Source organism: Chiloscyllium punctatum, chromosome 15 (assembly GCF_047496795.1).
Source record: "Chiloscyllium punctatum isolate Juve2018m chromosome 15, sChiPun1.3, whole genome shotgun sequence".
NCBI classification, from domain to species: Eukaryota; Metazoa; Chordata; class Chondrichthyes; order Orectolobiformes; family Hemiscylliidae; genus Chiloscyllium; species Chiloscyllium punctatum.
This window is the reverse complement of record NC_092753.1, coordinates 62,015,813-62,038,109: the sequence shown is the minus strand read 5'-3', so window position 1 is coordinate 62,038,109 and position 22,297 is coordinate 62,015,813. Positions and strand designations below refer to the sequence as shown.

Below are 22,297 nucleotides of genomic sequence, written 5' to 3'. Positions count from 1 at the left end.
ACTCTAAGTTGTTATCTAGAGAACATTCTATAGCATCATAACCATGGGTCACCTATGGAGATACCAAACTTTTTAATTAAAATGTATGTGTAATTCTTTAAACAGCTACATACAGCCAAAAATTGACAGCAATTGTAAATTCAGTGGCTGCCTTGAGAGAATGAATCTGAACTGCATCTCTTATTTTTGTGTCTTTAAAGACTGGTCTGCAAGGAGAAAGAATTGTTGTTAAAACAGAACGGATTTAACAGAACGGCTGAACAATTTCACAGCAAGGAATTTGATTCCTATTATGAACTCTGTTTCTGTGTCTTTAGGTTCCTGTAATGTACAGATGATCAGAAGCCAAGGAGTTGTTTATTAGTGAAGGTGATTGATTCTCATCTGGCTAAGCAGATAGGAACTGGAAACAAGTTGCAGAAATATAGACATATGGAGAGGGAAAGACTGTTGTTCTCCCCAATTGAAGCTGCCTGTTAGTTGCTGTAAAAAAACTCAGTTTTAACTTGAAGAAAACTAGTTACCTTTTCTGAGGTAGTTGTTGTAAGCTGTGAGTTTTGAATTGTTAAATCCAAGACATTATCCAAGTGAATCAGTCATTATGTACTTCTCACAACTAGTTCCAGAGAGAAAGACAACTGAAAATACCAAGTACCTGGCCAGCTGAATTAGGATCACCTCAAAGTCAGAACAAAGAATCTGACTGACAAAGAAACTGACTTCCATTTTTTATCTCCACTAATAATCTATTTTTCATATTTGCTTATATGAGCATGTGTAAAGGAGGGATTTATAAGGGAATTAGTTTTAGTTAATAATATTACATACTAATAGTTTATATCTAGTTTCTTGTAGCTACAGTATAACTACTTATAGTAAATAATAATTCTTATTTAGTATAGAGACTTGATCTATGGCTAATATCAATCTTTGTCCAAAAGCATGTAAATTGGTGTACAATGCATACATTTGGTGTGACTTGGGTAAAGTCGGGCTCTATTTACAATGCATTATCCCAGTGGATTGTATAAATTGTCATAACTGGCAAGTGTCAAAGAAGCTGCAAGAGGAGAAAATTGGCTCAGTGGTTAGCACTGCTGCCTCACAACACCAGGGTCCCAGGTTCGATTCCAACCTTGGGCGACTGTCTGTGTGGAGTTTACACATTCTCCCTGTGTCTGCGTGGGTTTCCTTCGGGTGATTCAGTTTCCTCCCACAGTCCAAAGATGTGGAGGTTAGGTGAATTGGCCATGCTAAATTTCCCCATAGTGTTAGATCAATTAGTCAGAGGGAAATGGGTCTGGGTGGGTTACTCTTCGGAAGGTCGGTGAGGACTGGTTGGGCCGAAGGGCCTGTTTCCATACTTTAGGGAACCTAATCTAAAAAAAAATGGAACTTGTATCCTCCTCGAGATAAATTTGCATTTCCTCCCTTTCAAGAATCACAAGGCAGGGGTTAAGAATTTAAACCCTTTGAATATGTTAGCGACTCAATGCCTAATGTATAGACTAGTATGCTGTGAAGATCATAGCTCTGAGAACAGCCATTTAAATACCCCAGCACTCCAAGTAATGCATAGGGAAAGGACTCTTTCACAGTCTGAATGCTACCAGTCAGCTACTACTGAAAGTAATCAGAACAAGCATTTCAATCGATCTACAAAACTAAGAATCTTGAAATTGACTGTTCAGCTCCCAACCAAGGGTGGCATTGTGGCTTATTGGTTAGCACTGCTTGTCTTACAGCACCAGGGACCTGGGTTTGATTCCACCTTTGGGCAATTATATCCTTGGAGTTTGCACATTCTCCCTGTGTCTGTGTGGGTTTCCTCCAGGTGCTCTGGTTTCCCACAAAAATGCAGTTTAGGTAAATTAATCATGGGAAATCCAAGGGTAAAGGGGATGGGACTGTCTTCAGAGGCTTGGAGTGGACTTAAGGGCTGAATGGCCTTCTTCCACACTGTTTCTTTCATGAAGAAACATGATAAAACAGAAATGCTACCAGTAACATCCACTGTAATGGCCACAATATTCGACTACCCACTCTTCACAGAAAACTTAAACGTTTCTGGGTTTTTTTTAAACATAAAAATTAATTTATAATTTCTAATCTGTGTATGTGTTGTGTTCTTATTTCTTCTTGCATTTAGTAATGAATAAACTCACTATTTTTACCAACTCAGGAAAGCCTGGTTAAATTGTCTCCTTTTAAAACTTAAGTTAGTGTGGGCCTGTGAGAGATGTATCCACAAGAAAAGACTTTGTGTTAGCCTTGCTGCAATAAACTGAGGAGGCAGGTGAATACTTACTGGCACAATGCCAGGTTAGTTTGTATGTAGTCTAATTACTGACTGCCCCTTCGAATTATAAACTGATTGTCCTTTTTAATTTCAAACTCTGGGCGATTCTGCCTTTCTTTTCTAATAACTCAGTCATCTGATTAAACCACGTGGCCTTTTTCCTGCCTTTTGAGCATAAATGCTTCCTCAAGCCTGTCAGACTCAAAGTGAATGCAGATTTGGGGTGCAGCCTGATCAGAGCAATATACAGCATTAACATGTCAACATTAGACATTAAATGTGACATCCTGATTTGAGATGTCAAACACATTCAAGGTTTGAGACACACTAGTCCACAAGGCCGTATATTAACATTATGTATCATATATTTTTCTGCTCGGCTGTGATACACAGCTAATAATTTTCTAAAATAATAAATGGGAAGAAAATGTTGAGCTCTGCTGAGCTCATTTATATTTATAGGGGAAAGTGAGTCAAAATGTGTGGTGCTGGAAAAGCGCAAACTCCCCTGCTCCTCGGATGCTACCTGACCAGCTGCGCTTTTCCAGCACCACACTTTTTGACTCATTTATATTTATAACAATTAACTTAGTTGGCTGCATGGCTGGTTCACAATGCAGTGCAAACCCAACAGTCCAGTTTTAATTCTCCCACCAGCTGGAGTCATTGTGCAGATCCCACCTTCTAAACCTTCCCCCCCAAACCTGAGGCAAGTTGTCCCTCAGGTTAAACTCACTTCTGGTTATCTCTGGTTCCTTATCAAAGTTGGCATCTTCAGAACAGATGCAACGGAGATGGAAGAACTGGGGTATTGGAATGCAGTATCCATAGATGCTGCTTTGGATGATCTGTTGGAAAGGTGACAATGTCCTGAAGAAGGGTTACACCCGGAATGTCAACTTCTCCACCTCCCAATAATATTCAGCAATACCTTCTTAAAAGGACAAGAGAGACCAAAGTGAACAAAGGCATCTTAGAGAATGAGGCTGCCCAAATAATAATGGAGAACCAGGAAATGACAGAGGAGCTGAATAAATGTTTTGCATCAGTTTTCACTATGAGATACTATTAGCATCCCAAAATTGCTAAATATTCAAGGGCAAAAGGAGAAGAGAAAATAAATACAATAACTATCAGTAGAGAAAACATGTTAGGGAAACTCATGGGGCTAAAGACCGATAACTCCCCTGGGAAGCGTCCTAAGATATTAAATGAAATGGCTGCAGAGCTAATGGTAGCAGTGGTAATATTCCTCCAGGAATTCTCAGATACTGGAAAAGTCCCAGATAATTGAAGAACTGCCAAATGTAACTTTTTCATTTAAAAAGGGAAGCGGACAGAAAACAAAACAGGTCACTGTTGGTCAGTTAGCTTCATATCTGTTATTGGGGAAAAAAGGGTCTATTATAAAAATGTAATAGCAAAGCATTTTGAAATGCATAATATGATCAAGCATAGTTAGCATGGATTCATGAAGGCGAAATCATGCCTGACAAATTTACTAGAATTCTTTGAGGAGGTAACAAGTAGGATAGATAAAAAGGATGCAGTGGGTGTAATATATTTATGATTTTCTGGAGCTATTGGATGAGGTACCACACATTAGGGTCTTTATTAAGATAAGAGCCCATGGTGTTGGAGGTAGTATAGAGCCATAGTCATTTATTAACATGGATAGAGGATTGGCAATCAAGTAGAAGACTGAGAGTTGGGATGAGGAGAGCATTTCCAGGATGGCAACCTGTAACTCGTGATATGCCATTAAACTAAATATTGGGTTCAGTTGCATGGAAAATAGTGGGAAAAGTTAAAAAGGGGAAGGCTATTAAAGTTTTCAGAACAAGAGAGCATGAAGAACTCAAATTTAATTTCAGGCAAAGCATATAAGAAGGGGGCAGACAACGCAGGACTGAGGGTGTTGTACTTAATTGCTGCAGTACATGAAAACAAGATAAATGAAATTGTAACACAGATTGAAATTGGCTGGTATGATCTTGTGGGAATCACAAGTGGCTGCAAGGGGCTTAGAGCTGGGAAGTAAATATCCAAGAATAACGAAAGGACAGGCAAATGGGCAGGGAGCGGGGTTGCCTTGTTAGTACGAAATGAAATGAAATTGAAAGCAAGAAGTTATATAGAGTCATAAAGTATAGAATCTGTCTGTAGAGTTAAGGAACAGCAAAGGAAAAATCTCTCTGATGGGAGTCATGTACAAGCCTCCTATCTGTAGTCAGGATTAGGGAAAGAAAATAAAACAGGAAATAGAAAAGGCATATAAGAAAAGGCACAATGATCATGGGGGACTTCGATATACAGGTAAACTGATAAAATCACAGAATGTGTACGAGGTAGTTTTCTTGGGAGGGGCTTGTGTTAGAGCCCACTAGGGAACAACTCATTCTGAATTTGGTGATGTGTAATGGGGCAAACTTGATTAGAGAGCTTAAGGTGAAATAACTCCTAGGGAACAGTCACCATAATGCAATACAATTCACACTACAGTTTGAGAGAAAGAACTAGAATCAGAAGTAACGGTATTATAATTGAGTAAAGGTAACTATAAAGACACGAGGGAAGACCTGGCCAGAGTTAATTGGAAGCAAGCCGAACAGGGAAGATGTTGGAGCAGCAATAACAGGAATGTATTAATTTTAATTTAAGTATCTGACATGGGAACGTTTCTTTGTACTCATGAATGACTACTTTAATATGGTCCTGCATTGAGTTCCGAATGGCGTACAAATCAACTTGGGAACGGATCCAAGTATGGAACCTGTTCACAACCTGGGGACTGTTTGTGCTGGCAGTGGAGGAGATCAAAGAAGGTTCACTAGATTGATCCAGGGTATAGAAGGACTGTCTTAAGAGGAAAGGTTGAGTAGACTGCATCTATGCGCCTTGGAATATAGAATAATGAAAAGTGATCTTATTGAAACATACAAGGTTTTTAGGGGACTTGACAGGGTAGATGCAGAAATGTTGTTTCGCCTTATGGGAGAGTGTAGAGGGCATAAACGTAAGAAATTGCACATTTAAGACAGAAAAGAGGAGGAACTTCTTCTCTCAGTGGTTTGTGAATCTATGCAATTCGTTACCACAGAGGGGTGTTTAGACTGGGTCATTAAGCATATTCAAGGCTGAGATAGATCTTCAATCAGTAAGGGGAATCAAAGGTTATGTGGAAAAGGCAGGAAAGTAGAGTTGGGGATGAGCAGATCAGAAATGATCTCACTGAATTGTGGAGCACACATGATGGGCTGAACGGCCTATTTTTGCTCCAACATCTTATGGCCTTATGGTCTTAAAGAGAGAAATCCCAATTGAGTTCCTGAAAAAGAGGCCAGTTACCAGATACCCTCAGCAGATTTGAAACCTTATGGGAAAGAACAAAAAAGGATTGTTTCCACCTGAAAGATTCGGCTGATGAGCATGGTTAAGATTTCTCAGCTCACAATTTTCAGAACTGCTTACCTGATGATAAAGTTAGCCACAGTAAGTTAAGACAGTGCTTCAGGTTCAGAAGTTATAAAAGCTAAACTAATAAAACTGGAAAACAAATTAGCAATTGAATTACTTGCCAATGCCAAGAAGAGGGAAGTAATTGAAATATTGGCAAAGCAATTTTGGGACTGATGGAAATACAAAGAGTACTAGACACACCAAGTGGTGAATCACCTGAGTTAGTAAAGATCCAATTCCAATTCAAGTAGTTCTAAATGTGGACAATAGTTGAAGCAACTCGAGATAGAAAAAGAATTTAAAAAACAAGATAGTGATGAAAATCTTGAACATCTGAGGGAGGAGAAAGGGAAAAAAAAAAGAGTAATTCAGAGAAGGAAAAGGCCCAAAGGTTCAGAATTTAAGAGGCTGAAACTAATGATTTAGGAGACAAAAAAAAGAAGGAAAAACAAAAAGTGGAAAGAGGTAGAAGTACTGTCTTAAAATTATGCAGTTTCAGAAGGAAACTTCAGACGCAAAAGAAGGTTCTGAGGAGAAGAGTTCTAGCTATAATCTAAAGAGAAATATATAATTTGTATAAGCCCCACTGGATTTGAGCTAAAAGTTATGAGGGCATTCTTTATGTCATTTGAGGAAATAGCCACCAAATGAAGTGCTGAAGGGAAACTGGACATTGCCCATTCAAAGCAAGTGGACATTCTTACCAGTTGTCATGATGGTATAAATGCCACAGTATGGTCAGAATTAGAAAACTTTGCATTCACTGGAATAACACCAGTGCAACAATCTAGACTGAAAGACTAGAATATTGTGTGCAATTCTGGTCTCCTTCCTGTCAGAAGGATGTTGTGAAACTTGAAAGGGTTCAGAAAAGATTTACAAGGGTGTTGCCAGGGTTGGAGGATTTGAGCTATAGGGAGAGGTTGAACAGGCTGGGGCTTTTTTCCCTGGAGCATCAGAGGCTGAGGGGTGACCTCATATAAGGTTTGTAAAATCATGAGGGGCATGGATAGGATAAATAGACAAAACCTTTTCCCTGGGGCGGGGGTGTCCAGAACTAGAGGGCATAGGTTTAGGGTGAGAGGGGAAAGATACAAAAGAGACCTAAGGGGTAACTTTTTCACACAGAGGGTGGTATGTGTATGGAATGAGCTGCCAGAGGAAGTGGTGGAGGCTGGTACAATTGCAACATTTAAGAGGCAGGCATCTGGATGGGTATATGAATAGGAAGGGTTTGGATGGATATGGACCAGATGCTGGCAGGTGGGACAAGATTAGGTTGGGATATCTGGTCAGCATGGATAAGTTGCACTGAAGGGTCTATTTCTGTGCTGTTCATCTCTATGACTCTATGTGCACAGAAAGAAGATAGATTATCTTTATCTAATGTACTTATAAGTCAGAGCCTAGTATGTCTGTGATTATCATGTACACTGGTATACAGTATTCATGTATAATAAATAGTATTAATTTGAAATGCAAGCCTGCAGACAGTTCTTGACTTTGCCTTCTCTTCAACAAATCCAAACACACAGACTAGCATCAAACCACACAAAAGGCAGCAGCAACTAGAGACTATTCTGCTTATAACTTATGGTACAGGCAATCCCTGGGTTGCGAACAAGTTCACTTCCGGAGTTTGCTCACAAATCGATTTGTATGTAAATCAGAACACAATGCAGGACAATATAAAATATTCATTCGTATCTTTATATGTCAGATCTTTAAAATCACACCCCTGCAGGAAATCACATTTGTAAGAATGAGTACTTGTAAGTTGGACATTTGCAAATCAGGGATCTACTGTACAGGAAAAGATATGGACAAGGAGTAAAGCGTAAGCAAGTAGTTGTAGAGTTCTTATTTCACAGAAAAAACATTTTCTTGTGAATGTATCATAAATCCAATTGAATGTTGCAACAACAGGATTGATGCAAACAAAATCCCAAAATGAATAATTTTAAGTAAACTTTGTTAATCATTCCAATAATGACACCATTAGTAAAACTGAGGTTTTTAAAAAATATAATAGCAGCAGCTATTACTTCTGTCGGTGAATTTATTACTTAATGAGGAAATGAGACATACAGATCCAGAAAAGCAAAGAATTGATCCCTAGTCTGTGCTTTCCTTGAGCTCAGTTGGGATGTGACAGATGTGTTCATGAGCTAAAGAACAAAATCAATCCAACGTATTGATTCAGAACTTTCCAGAGCAAAACTACATCACCATGTTTGTATAATATACAACTGACACAATTACCCTGAATAAGGCCATCATCATGCAAGTTTTCCGAACACCTTTCTGTTAAGTTAAGGGCATCACCACGAGGTAGCACATATGAACAAACATAGCTTGGCAGAAGAACACCAATTGCCTGAAACAAAGGTGGCGCTGCCCATATAATCACAGCACAGGTTACTCTGAGTGAAGAAATATGTGATTTTACTGAGACTTTGCTGTTATCACTGTGTTCATGTGATGATCTCCTGACAGATTGACGGATTTCTGTTGTCAGTGATTTTTTGTCCAATATACACTTGATCAAACTTAATTTGCTATCTGATCTCCAAAAGGGAAAAATAAATCTCCTTAAAGTTTGGAAATGACTGTAAACCTTGACAGACATGTGAAAAAACATTCGGGAATATAATAAGCTGTGCAAAAACATGCAGGTTAGGTGAATCGGCCCTGCTAAAATTGCCCATAGTGTTCTGCAATGTGTAGGTTAGGAGCATTAGTTAGGGGTAAATGTAGAGTAGGAGGAGAATGGGTCTGGGTAGGTTACACTTCGGGGGGTCATTGTGGACTTGTAGGATTCTATCTGTGTCATCGAAACATAGAATTAGCATTTGCCATTCAGCTCATCAAGATTGTCTAGCCATTCCATCCCTTTTATCTAACCCATCCCCATTGGTAATCAGAAATTTATCAATGTCTACATTATGTATACTTAAAAAAGACTGAGCTTCCATAGCCCTCTGTGAAAGAGAATTCCAAATGTTCACAACTCATTGAGTAAAAATGTTTATCCCCATCCCAGACCCAAGTGGTATTCCCCCTTATTTTTAAAATGTGCCCCCTGGTTCTAGACTTAACAATCAGGGGAAACATCTTACCTGCATATATCCTGTCTATCCATTTAAATATTTCATAAGTTTCAATGCGATCATTTCTCATTCTTCAAAATACTACTGGCCCAGTTTACCCAATCTCTCTTTATAGGACAGAGTGTGGTACTAGAAAAGCACAGCAGGTAAGGCAGCACCCGAGGAGCAGGAGAATCGATGTTTCGGGCATAAACCCTTCATTAGGAATGAGTTCTCATTAATAAGCCCTGACGAAGGGATCTGGCCGGAAACGTCAATTCTCCTGCTTCTTGGATGCTGCCTGACCTGCTGTGCTTTTCCAACACCACACTCATGACTCTGATCTCCAGCATCTGCAATCTTCACTTTCTCTTCATAGGACAGTCCTGCCATCCCGGGACCAGGTCTGGTGAACCTACATTGCACTTCCTTTCTACAATAATAGCCTCGATTTTCCGCTGGCTGACAGTTGTTATTCGAGTGTAAATGGGAAAGGGCAAACGGGGGCCCTGCAGAATCTCCAAGGTAGCAGAATTGGAAGGAATTGCTTGGGAAACTTAATTTTCCTCTGGGCATTTCCCCTACTGGAGACTTCATACTGAATATATAGTCTAATTCCTGAGTGACTATGGTGCCAGACGAACATCAGCACCCAGCTAGATCCCCAGACCCCAACACTCGCAGGAGGCCTGTCACTCAAACACTACCCAGGGACCCGAGGCCCAGATCTAACCCTGCAACCCACTGGACCCAACCCAACTCTCCCGTTCCCATGCTTTACCTGATCCAAAAGCCCCCATTGCTGGACCTAAAACCCCTCAGACCCGATGCCTCCTGCTTACCTCAGCCTGCCCTAAACACTGCACATTTACCTGGATTCCTAGTCATCATCCAAAGGGCACCCTGCCCATACCTGCCTACTATCCTCTGCAACTGGTAACCTACTCCTAACCCAGCACCGAAACTCCCAAACCATCCTGCACCCTACCGTCACATTTACCATATAGTTATTTTTAATCAAGCCATTCAGGCATGTTATGACACATTTCTTGTACAGGTGGAACTTGAACCTGGATCTTGTGGCCCAGAGACAGGGACACTGCCACTCTGCTATAAGAGACCTTATTCTTACCTTATTTGCTTGCTTTTCAACAGCAGCTGTCAAAGTAGCTGTGTGAGATTGGGGCAAATTTTCCAGACAGTGGCAATGTATTTCCTGAGATAAGGAGTCCAAAGCTGCATACAGTACTCAGTTGTGGTCCAAACAAGCTTCTACTTAATTGAAGAAAACTGCACTGCTGACTTGAATCCTCTTGTAAGAAAGGCAAGCATTCCACTAGCCTTCCGAATAGCTTGCTGCACTTGCATGTTATCCTTCAGTGACTTATCAACAAGGATACCTAGTACATCGACACTTTCCAACCTCCCACCATTTCAGAAAGACTCTGCACATCCCACTAAAGGAATAACTTCACATTTTTTTCACATTATATTACATCTGCCATGTTCTTGCCCATTCACTAACCCTGTCCAAATCATCCTGAAGCCATTTTGCATCTTTCTGATAACATACATTCCCACATAGCTTTGTATCATCCAGACATTTGGATCTCCATGCATCGATATCAAGCCAATCAAGTCCTCCTCCATTGTTCCTCAGATGACTGAGAATGTTCAGAAAAATTGCATGCAGCCTTTCCACCTTCCATAGTATAATGGATGTTTGAAATTGACTACAGGGTGTCAAACAGCTGTGGAAGCATTTGGTGATATCCAAGAAAAAGGACATGATGATATAAACTACATTTAGATGAGATAATCAGCCACAAAAGTTTCCATATTCCAGAAACATGGTGGAACACTGTTGCCTGTGGGTCACACAGATCAGAATTAAATAATGGATGATATGGAGTTTTGACAGGGAACCCATAGCACATTAAAATATGGGAAGTGAGGAAGAACAAAACTTACTGGATTGATCAAACATTTTCCATTCCATTCCTCATTATCTAAGGTCCTACTGCTAATGAGCAGTTTAGAATTATTCATAACTGTAATATCCAAACTATTCTTACACAGTTTTTGAATAGAAAAAGTGAGGACTGCAGATGCTGGAGATCAGAGTCAATAGTGTGGTGCTGGAAAAGCGCAGCAGTTCAGGCAGCATCCGAGAAGCAGGAGAATCAACGTTTGAGGCAAAAGCCTTTCATCAGGAATGGGCTTTAGCCTGAAATGCCAATTCTCCTGCTCCTTGGATGCTGCCTGACCTGCCGTGCTTTTGCAGCACCACACTCTCAGCTTTTGAATAAAGTTTCAATTAAGATTATACTTGCAATAATTCATCTCCTTTACCTGCCATGCTTCAACTTTCTTTATATCAGGACATGATCCATTTGCAAAAATACCCTTGCCTGGTTTGCAGTCATAGATGTCCTGCAGAGCATGAGCAATTGAATATACTGCTACATATACATTGTATGAAATACGTAGGTGAGTATAATCCAGATAAGGAGTTTCCACACTCGTGATATTCTCTTCTCCGGTGCATGGAGGCCTTGATCTTGTCCTTGTGGAATGCTGCACTTTAGCGTTGCCATCCTGTGTTGCTAATCCATGGGTTGGTGTTTTTGAATTTTTTAGCTGCGTTAGGGATTCATCAGTGAAATAACAGTCAAATGTTTCTTCCCAAAATTCCTTGACAAATCCATTGTCAGAGGATCTGCTGGGATGGACTCTTTTTAAAAACTCATTGAATCCTGGGATGCGGCCTGCTCGGAGTGCAATTCCAATGGTTCCACCAACAACATGGAAATACTCTGGTTTGGCTATCAATGAGGAACTCGCCCATGCTTCACTTGCCAGCCAAATCCTACCAGTGATGTTTCGTCGAACTATCTCTTGTATCAGTGGTTCCAAGTCAGGGCCATTTGAGAAGACAACAATCACTCTGGCTGAGGAATTCTGAATGATATCTGCAAGCTGTTCTACCTGTTTCTGGGTATAGTACTGAGAAATCATCTCACTGAAATCTATGCAGATATCCCGTTCTTCAGCTTCTTCCCGAAATGTATCTATCCCTGGACGCCCATAGTCGTCATCAGCGGCTAAAGTGCCCACCCAATTCCACTGAAAATGCTCGATAATCTCAGCCATGGCTGTAGCCTGTTGCCCATCATTTGGGATTGTGCGAAGGAAAGCCTTGTATTCGTTCTTGTTGCTTAAGAGCCTGCTTGAGGAGGCATAACTGACCTTCAATAGAAACAACAAGTGTTAGCAAGGGTCACCTGTGCAAAAGCTAAACAGTCATAAATCAAAATGCTCAAATCTTTGTGTAACAAACATTTGAGTTCTTAAGTCTGTAAGTTTGCTCACCGAGTTTGGAGGTTTGTTTTCAGACATTTTGTCACCATGACTAGGTAACACCATCAGTGAGAGTCTCTGGTGAAACGCTGGTGGTATGTCCTGCCTCTCTATTTATAGGTCTTGGCGATATCATTTTGGTTCTTTTTTTTTTAAAGGGAAGATTGATAGGATCTCAGTTGATGTGTTTATTGATGGAGTTCTAGTTAGAATGCTATGCTTCTAAGAATTCTCGTGGGTGTCTTTGTTTCGCCTGACCTAGGATGTGTGTGTTGTCCCAGTCAAAGTGATGTCCTTCTTTGTCTGTATATACAGAAACTAGTGATAGTAGGTCATGTCTTTTGGTAGCCAGTTGGTGTTCATGTATCCTGGTGGCAAGTTTCCTGCTGGTTACTCTTCAGTAACTTCAAATCTGCTCAGTGTGGTATACATGAAAATGTATCAGGATTGTTCTATTATGTGCATATTCCATTAAACTTATTAAATCACAACTACTTTTCCTATTGAGTATGAGTTTTAAGAGTCTCTGATATAAACAGAAATGTAATTATCCGAAACCCTACCATGAAAAATGCACACTTCCAGCCTCCAGCATGAGAAGGAAGTACTACCACCTATTTCACAAGTGAAGAAATATTATCACCTTATTTACACTGATCCATTGACACTAAGATCAGATGTCCCCAATTCTTCTGAACAAACACTTTCCCACATCCTGTAGCAAATGTGTCACATCTAAGGCTACACGATTTCTTAGTCCCAAAGTCCATTCATTAATGCTGGTGATGTGAGTTTTCTCTTGACATGAGGTTGCTGTACACTAACAGTCAAATTCTGGCCAATTTTAGATCTTACAATTTCATATCTTACAAAAAACCGTTTTTAAGTTCTGATCAAAAGTTATCAGCCTGAATCATATCTCCCGGTTTTCTCATTCCATTGATGCTGCTAGAGCTGCAGAGTACTTTCAGCATTTTCCCTTTTTATTTCAAATGTCTTTGGTTCTCTTCGGTGGTTAGTTGTTTCTAGCCTGTTTTTGTGAAATGGGCCTGCTTACTTTAGGTGATCACTGCAGTTTGATTAGCTACACTTTCAATGGATTAGAAAAATGTATACTGCTAAAACCTTATACTTGCATCATACTTCACTAGTGCACTATATTGAGAATAGATATCTCAGATGGAGTTACAATGAAGAAATTCAGGAAAACCTACATACCAAGAAGTGTGAAATCTTACTTATAAATGCCACTGCTAAGCCTGTTCTCATTTGTCTCCTAAATAGCTTCAAATTATTCAGTGCACTTTCAAGAAACTGAATGTAGGATCTTATCCTATAGATCAATATGTATAAGATTCAGTGTTGCTACCTTTTGTAAAAGTTACAGCTAGTGTGCTGTTAGTGCTATTGAATTTCAACAATTGTGTAGGAATCTGAATGTTACTAAATCATCAATTTTAATAATACTACTAGTTTTTAAGATTTGTTAATTATGATCAAGAAGACATCATAAATGACCTGAAAGTTTTATTACTATTCATCCCACATGTTAGAAGAATGGGCACTTGAATTTTAAACTATACAGAATTCTGGGATCACTGAGGGTGATTTTAATTTTGCACAATAGCATAAAGCAAATTATAGTGAATTAATCACCCATTATATACTATGCTTGATCCATAGTTAAAACAACTCCTTGTAATTTATGCTCTCTTGCAGGGAGTGAAGGACAGGATCTCTAAGCATGGGAAATCAGGAGCAGTACATGTCAAGGTGGAGAATTGAGGAGTGCAGGAGCTGTGTTGGTGGGGATTCAGGGTGGGTGCTCTGAGGGTCTGTATGGGGGGTGCAGGGGCTGTGAGGATGATAGGGAGATGTGGGGCAGGTGAGGATTGTGGAGAGTCAAGGGATGCAAGAACTGTGAGGGTGAGGAGTGGTGAAGCCAGAGACTTTGAGGGTAGGTGCTGGGGGTTAGCAGGAGGTGTGAGGGTGGGGATTGGAAGGGTGGGGTCTGTGACAGTGGACCATGAGCTGTCTAAAAATAAATGAAAAGATAAATAAAATGAAGAAGATAATGCTTAAATGAATTTTATATAAGAGTGTGCACAATGATAAAAAGACACAGTATGGGGTTTTGTGGAGAGTAATCTGAGTCTGAGCTGAAAACTCATGAAAACTAGACGTGTCTGATTTCTGACCAATAGAAGGACCACTATTGTGGTTGCCTCCAGTACAAATCCAGATCCAACCAGATCAAAACTACTGAACCCCAGTACATCCTGATCCAGTTTTGTACTGGTTTCATACTGGACTATACTGGCTTTTCCTGTTAGTGAAAACAGCTCAGAGGGACTATTAGGGCCTCTAGCTAAGGAGGGCAGCATTTAAACAACATCATCAGTTCCATTTCATTTTAGATTATGCAGATAGCAGAACTATATTTCTTGTTAAAGGAATTCACTGAACAATTACATCTAGCTATTCCGTCAGACCAATGAATTGTCTAACAAATTGGCCAAAAAATGAGACCATTCAACCCAGCAAATACAATTCTATATTTACTTCAATGCCTTTTACTGATTACTTATTTCAAAACCCTGCTGCAAAATGAAGTCCAGTATCTATTTTCATAAAAAGCATATGAGCTTAAATTTAAAAATCAATGTCACTATTAATCACTAATGAAAGGATGTTGATATTAATGCAAAACGTCTTCTAATCTGTTATGTTTTTACATGTAAGACAAAAGATTGAACTTAAATTTGACTAGACAGTTGTTAAAATGTGGTATTCACAAAGAGCTGGCTGTTTGTCTACAGCTACATGTGGTCTCCTTCACAAACACACATACATATACTGGTTACAGAAACACTTGTTCTCCACAGTGTACACACACACAATATTGTTCATTGTCACTAAGTGCACTGACCTGTGGAATGTGAAACAACCCCAGCAGATTGGCGACTGCAGTCGAAATTCCAGATCCCGTTGCCCCCACAACTGCTATTGTCGATGGGATGTGATCAGAGCAGTTACAAAACTCATCCAAGTTCAGTGAGTCAATTTTATTCTGGGCTACAAAACTTAGAGTTGCTTCCAGACCTTTGGACACAGTGTTGCACGTATCAAATATCCTGTATCCGAGAGTGATATTTGGTAGAAATTTCATACTATTGTTGATTTCCTCAATTGCAAATATCATTGCCTGCAACCACCGGAATCCTCTGAAGTTGTACCTGTCAATGATAATTGAGACGTAGTTATGATATTCTTATCCACCTTTTCAACCAGTCTAACTGTGGCCTTTCCATTGATCAGTCTGTAATCAAGATGGACACAAGGAGAGATGCCTCAGCCATAATACAAACCCATTGCAAAAACAGTTTTCTTAATGGAATTGTTTACAGCTTAATGACTAACATTTTTGAACAGAAAAGAAAAAGGAAAAATTGCTTTTTTTTGTGTTTTTCACATCCTGAAGACTTCCCGAAGTGCTTTACTACCAATAAGGTGCATTTGCTGTTATAACGTAGGAAACACAGTTGCCAATTTGTATATTGTAAGGTCCTACAAACAGCAATATAATAAAATCTCGATAATCCATCATTTTTAGTAACATTCTCCTGTTCTTCTCCAGAGTAGGGTCATGCAATCGTTTCAGTCCATGTGTGAAAGCAGTTGTGGCCTTAGTTTAAAGCCTGATCCAAACGGTGGTACTTCTGACATTGCAGTCCCCGTACTTAGGAATGCACTGAACATATTGTTTGCAAGGCATTTTGAGGTGGAACTTGAATCCACGTGCTCCTACCTCTGATGCACCACTCAACCACAACAGACAGTTTTCAGATGCAACTTTCATAGAATCTTTTTTAGATTAGATTTACATTACAGTGTGGAAACAGGCCTTTCAGCCCAACAAGTCCACACCGACCCGCCGAAGTGCAGCCCACCCATACCCCTACATTTACCCCTTACCTCACACTACAGGCAATTTAGCATGGCCAATTCACCTGACCTGCACATCTTTGGACTGTGGGAGGAAACCGGAGCACCCGGAGGAAACCCACGGAGACACGGGGAGAACGTGCAAACTCCACACAGTCAGTCAGTTGCCTGAGGCAGGAATTGAACCCGGGTCTCCGGTGCTGTGAGGCAGCAGTGCTAACCACTGTGCCACCATGCCGCCCATAAATCGTAGAGATGTACAGCACGGAAACAGACCCATCAGTCCAACCCATCTATGCCGATCAGATATCCGAACCTAATCTAGTCCCATTTGCCAGCACTTGGTCCATATCTCTCTAAACCATTTCTATTCATATATCCATCCAGATGCCTTTTAAATGCTGTAATTGTACCAGCCTCCACCATTTCCTCTGGAAGCTCATTCCATACACACACCACAGTCTGTGTGAAAACGTTGCTCCTTAGGTCCCTTTCATATCTTTCCCCTCTCATTCTAAACCTATGCCCTCAAGTTATGGTCTCCCCACCCTAGAGAAAAGACCTTGTCTATTTATCCTATCCATGCCCCTCATGTTTTTATCAACCTGTATAAGGTCACCCCTCAGCCTCTGATGCTCCAGGGAAAACAGCCCCAGCTTATTGAACCTCTCTCTGTAGCTCAAGACCTCCAACCCTGGCAGCATCCTTGTAAATCTTTTCTGAATGCTTTCAAGTTTCACAACATCCTCCCCATCCTCATTATTAATTAATTAATTGTAGTTAATACAAATTACTTTTATTTACTCATTGCTGAAATGGGTCTGACTAATTATGGTTAAGACTGATTTTGCAATAAGTTAACATTTAGAATACTAATCTCCCTTCGAGTAATGATTCAAGGATGGGAAAATTTAAAATGAAAAAATGTTGCGAATTAAATTGCTTTGGTTGTGACTGGAACCTTTTACATTGCAACCATTAACAATAATAGTCTCTTTTTTCTGTTCACTCCACACCTAATGTCTTCAGCAAATAACTACAGTTTTCGTGAGGGAGCTCCATCTCTCCTAAGGAGTTAACTGTTGCCACATGCCACTTCTCATTTTATTCTCTCAAGTATCACTTGCACAAAAAGACATTTCTACATGAATAACTCATGGCTAGGTTTCAAATATTTCAATATAAATGAGATAAAAACTCTGGACAGGCTGAAAGGGATTTCAAAATACTAATCTATGGAGACTTATTCCAGCATGATGAAAACTTCTATAGGTATTATTGAAACGATACCAATCATGATGGGAGTGTCATTTGAATCTAAGAAAGTACCAGTAGATTCGAAATTAATGCGTTTCCCAATAAAAACAGGCACGGACAATTATTTCAACAGCACCTTCCAAACTTCTGCCATTGAGAAGGACACAAGTCCCATATACATGGGAACCACTACTTCATATCCCCATCTAGCCACACACTCTGCTGACTTGGACTCTTATTTTTGTTTCTTCACCATCACTGAGTCAAATCCTAGAACTCCCTCCCTAATAGCATTGTGAGTGCAACTTCACCAGGTGGCAGCAAAGATGACTTGGCCAGTAGGGTTATACCTATATAAGAATAAAATTATGGACTCAGGAGTCTAATTTCTAAAGTTGAAGAGATGGATTCAATTACTGGGAATAAGCCATTAGGAGTATACAGTAATAAGATAGTAAGTGATAATTAATATGGATTTAGCAGGGAGAATCTTGCCTGTCCAGCCTGACCAGCCTTTTTGAGGAAATGGCCTTTCCAGGGAAAGGTTCTACAACTCCACAAAGACATTCCACTAAGTCCCACAGAAAAAAAAATTAGTGAAATTCAAAGTTGTGGGTATCAGAGGAAAAACTGGGAATGGAAAAGAATATGACTGAAGGTTAGTATTCAATTCATTAGATGATTTATGGGGAGAACTATGAATTCAGGTTCTTCAGAAGTCATTGTTTTGACAACTACAGTCATAGAAACAAATACAAAATGTTGTGGCAACATTTGCTCCAGCCATTAGCACCTGCTTGACTACATCATCTTCCAGGTGAAAGTGAGGACTGCAGACGCTTGAGATTAGAGTTGAGAGTGTGGTGCTGGAAAAGCACAGCAGGCGAAGGGCTTTTGCCCGAAACATTGATTTGCTTGCTCCTTGGATGCTCCTTGACCTGCTGTGCTTTTCCAGCACCACACTCTTTACATCATCTTCCAAATGAGGGATCACAAGGATGTTCACATCACTTGGATATAAGTTGAAGACTTTTGGACCATCCAATACCTAAACATGACTACAATCTACAATAGATTGGGCCAAAAACACAGAACACTACCTCAGGACATTCTGTGATGATGGACTCAAGGTTTTTGCAAAGGAAGACCTATTCAGTTAATGTCTCACTGACAACCTGATGTCACTCAATGAACAGAACCATAGAATGTTCCCAATACTTGGCTTGTCCTTAAATACATTACAAGCAGCACTGGCACAGATGCCTTTGATTTCCTCACCAGGAAATTGGTTTGATGAGGATGATCAGGAAATTCAAGAGCTACAAAAAACTCCAAGTCCAAGGTTTTCCTGAACTAGAAGCACCATCAAAATTCAAGGGTAAGAAATCAGATCTACAGACAAATGAAGGCTAAGGTCCAATGTAAACTTCTGACCTAAAGTATAAATGATGGGTGGAAATAGAGCAGGACATACAGTAATTCACGGACAACCATGACATGTATGTATTCATCAGCACAATCAAGGTACAAACTCACATCACACTCTGCTCTGAGAGCTAAGAATGGAATAACTTTTACAAAGGACAGATAGGCAGTAAGCATTCATTGGAAGTAGTGCTTCGAGGATCTCCTCAACCAGGACTCAGTCCTCAATGTGAGTGCCTTCAACCACATCCCACCGCTTCTAACTACCCAATGTTTCAGCAGAACAACTATTTGACATGAAATTGGAAAGGCCATCGAACAATTAAGAACCAATGAAGCCACCAGTGCAGCCAAACAGTGGAGAAGATCCTCTGCATGACAATGTGAATTATTCCCCTCATCTGGAAGGAGGAGAGCACACCAGCAGACCTCAGAGTGGCAGTAATTGTGAGTAGCTTCAAGAAAGGAATTGACTGATTGCGATAACTACAGAGGGCTGTCTGCCACAGTGAAATTAATGGCATGAATTTTCTTCAATTGCATCTTCCCCACCATGGCTGAAGAGCTCTTACCAGAGTCACAATGCAGACTCTGTCCATCAAGAGGCACAGGAGCCATGATCTTCACAGCAAGATGGGTAAAATGCAGAGAGCAGCAGCAATATTTATATATGGACTCTTTGATCTCATAAAGGTCTTCAACGCTGTTATGTGGGAGAAATTTGTCTGTTTGCAGAAATTTGTCACCATTTTCCGCTTGCTCCATTAAAACATGAAACAGATCCATCACAGATCCAATAAGTGTGCAAGTTGGGTTCAAGCATGGCTGCATCATTGTGCCAATGTTCCTTTCAATCTTCTTCACCAGAACACTTCACCCCACATCCACAAATGGAGCTAAGCTATAGAATTATGGGAAACTTAAATCTAGAACCACGATCACCCAACTTCCATCATTGAGACGTAGTAAGTAGATGACACATGCAAAGACTGAACTCCCATTCAGCATCAATAAACTTTTGGAAGTGTTTAGGAAGAGTGGGCCTCAGGTTAAATATCTAGAAGACAAAGGTCCTCTATCAACCTACTCAGGAAGAAGGTCTTATGCCCAAAACGTCGATTCTCCTGCTCTTCGGATGCTGCCTGGCCTGCTGTGTTTTTCCAGCACGACATTCTTCAACTCTGGTACTCCAGCATTCTGCAGTCCTCACCTCCTCCTAGCATAGTCTTTGGTCATCTGAGGACCAGTATTTGTTAACCAAGACCTCAAACCTCAAACATGGCACTAAGCACATGTTCTACAGGGCTGTCGTGTTACCTGTCCTCTTGTATGCATTGGTGCAACGGACATTGTTCAGCAGATACCTCAAGCCATTGGAGAAATAACATCAGAGACGTCTCTGCAAAATCAAGAACAGGATAGGTGCTCCATATAAATGCCTTCTCTCAGGCCAACATGGAGGCACTGGTTATGGCCAATCAGATAAGCCACATTATCCCAAACACAACCCTCTACTCAGACAGAATGTCCTCAAAATTACCGTAAAGTTGCAACATCCCCACGAGCTCATGGAAATCTTTTCCCCAATACCATTGAAACTGTAGAAGAAACACCTGCAAAGGTGCAGAGAATTTTGATTGCCCCTAACAGTCTCATGTGCAAGCTAAGTGAAAATGGGCTAAAGAGTTTTAAACATTCTCAACGTCCCACCCTCCCAGCTCATACGATCTGCCCCATGACAACAGGCTGTGTGGATCCACTATTGAGGTCAGGACCCACAGTGGAAGAATGTCATCCCCATTCCCAAAGGGCTGCCTAAGAAGAAAGAAGAAGAGCCTCTAATTGACATATTTAACCATGATTCAGAAACTCAACATAGTGAAATTTCCTGATGAGATTAAACAAAAAAAGGCAATGAAAGAAACCCAGCGCATTAGATAAATTACACATGGCACTTACTGTTTCTGATTTAAATACATGCTTGGACTGAGAAAATGATCAATTACTTAATTGTGATATAACTTAACTGAGAATTACAAAGGTAAAATATTTCAGTGGAAATGAGACACAATGAACGAACATGATGGGATTTCCATTTAATTGTTTGGTTTTGCGGTAACCTTTGTAGATTTGATAACTCAGATCTATGCTGAGATGAAGCATCAGTTGCTATGTGTGCAGGAATTTTACTTACAAAGGTTTTTTTCTTTAACGGCTGCTCTATGCCTACAGTTGTAACTCTAAGTAACTTCTACAATGTATTGACTTTTCTTTGAGTGCACTCAGGTATAACTAGTTAAGCACAACGAGCATCAGTAGTACACAGACTCACATAATTTAACACAGAACATTTGACCACAGATAACATTGCATCTTAGGCCAATTCCACTGGCCTTACCATTCCATTATGAAAGCAAAGTTTAGTCTGGCTGAAGTTCATACAGGCTTCAAGTTTCTTAGTGCTGTTGTCTTGTTGGCGTAGACAGGCAGGAAGCTGGGAGAACACAGCAAGCCAGGCAGCATCAGGAGATCGAGAAGTTGACATTTCAGGTGTAAATCTTCTTCAGGACTGGGGCTGGGTGTAGAGAGAGCTACAGATAAAAGGGGTAGCAGAGGTGATGTGGTGGAGTGGGGTTAGTTGAAGACAGGTAGAGGATATGACCTGGTTGGTCAATGGGAGGAATGAATCCAGTTGGTGTTGTTCCTCCAATTTGCAGTTTGGTTTGTTATGGTAAAGAAAGCAGCCAAGGAACGATCATGTCGGAAAGGGAGTGGGAAGGGAAATTCAAGCAACACCTCAGATTCAGCCTGGGCAGCTGACAGCCTGGAGAACTCAACACTGAGTTCTCCAATTTCAAATAACCTCCCTTCCCAGCCCCTCCCCCACCCTTCACTCCTCCCTGCCACCAACCAGATTCCTTCCTCCCATTGACCAACCCTCTGCTTATCTTCACCTATCCCCACTCCACCACCCCCTTTATCTGCAGCTCCCTTTACACCCACCCCTAGTCCTGAAGAATAGTTACACCCGAAACATTGACTTCACGGCCTTCTGATGCTGCCTAGCTTGCTGTGTTCTTCCAGCTTTCTGCCTGTCTACTTTGGATTCTAGCATATGCAGTTTTTTTGTCTCCAATGTTGTCTTGCTGGTGGGCAGTATCACCAACATGTTCACTTCAAGTTTCATATGTGAGTGGTGCTATTTACAAGAAAATGAATAATAGTAAAGATACTTGTATCCTATATCATCCTTAGCCAGAGTAGGTATTGCTATTTTAATGGACTAGTGAAACCCTTGGAATCCAAACAAGGCTATAGCAAAACCAAACAAGTGGTTGGATGTCCCATCCTGTGAGTTGACATTAGCAATGAGCTTCTTTATGTTTGTAACTCACTTAGGAATTAAGTCATTCAATAATTTTGTAAATCCAGAAAATGTATTTAGATTAGAAACATTAAATGG

The 22,297-nt window shown here is 40.4% G+C and overlaps 1 protein-coding gene across 2 annotated transcripts in view; it reads right to left on the bottom strand.

Moving 5' to 3' along the window:
• Positions 1–22,297, bottom strand: part of casr (calcium-sensing receptor) — a 69,696-nt gene that overhangs the window by 9,169 nt on the left and 38,230 nt on the right. For both annotated transcript variants that reach the window (XM_072584360.1, XM_072584359.1), the window contains 2 exons: positions 15,137–15,443; positions 11,200–12,096 (listed from right to left, as the gene is read on the bottom strand). In XM_072584360.1, the coding sequence (XP_072440461.1) occupies positions 11,200–12,096; positions 15,137–15,443 (1,204 nt within the window). The remainder of the gene's footprint in view (positions 1–11,199; positions 12,097–15,136; positions 15,444–22,297) is intronic.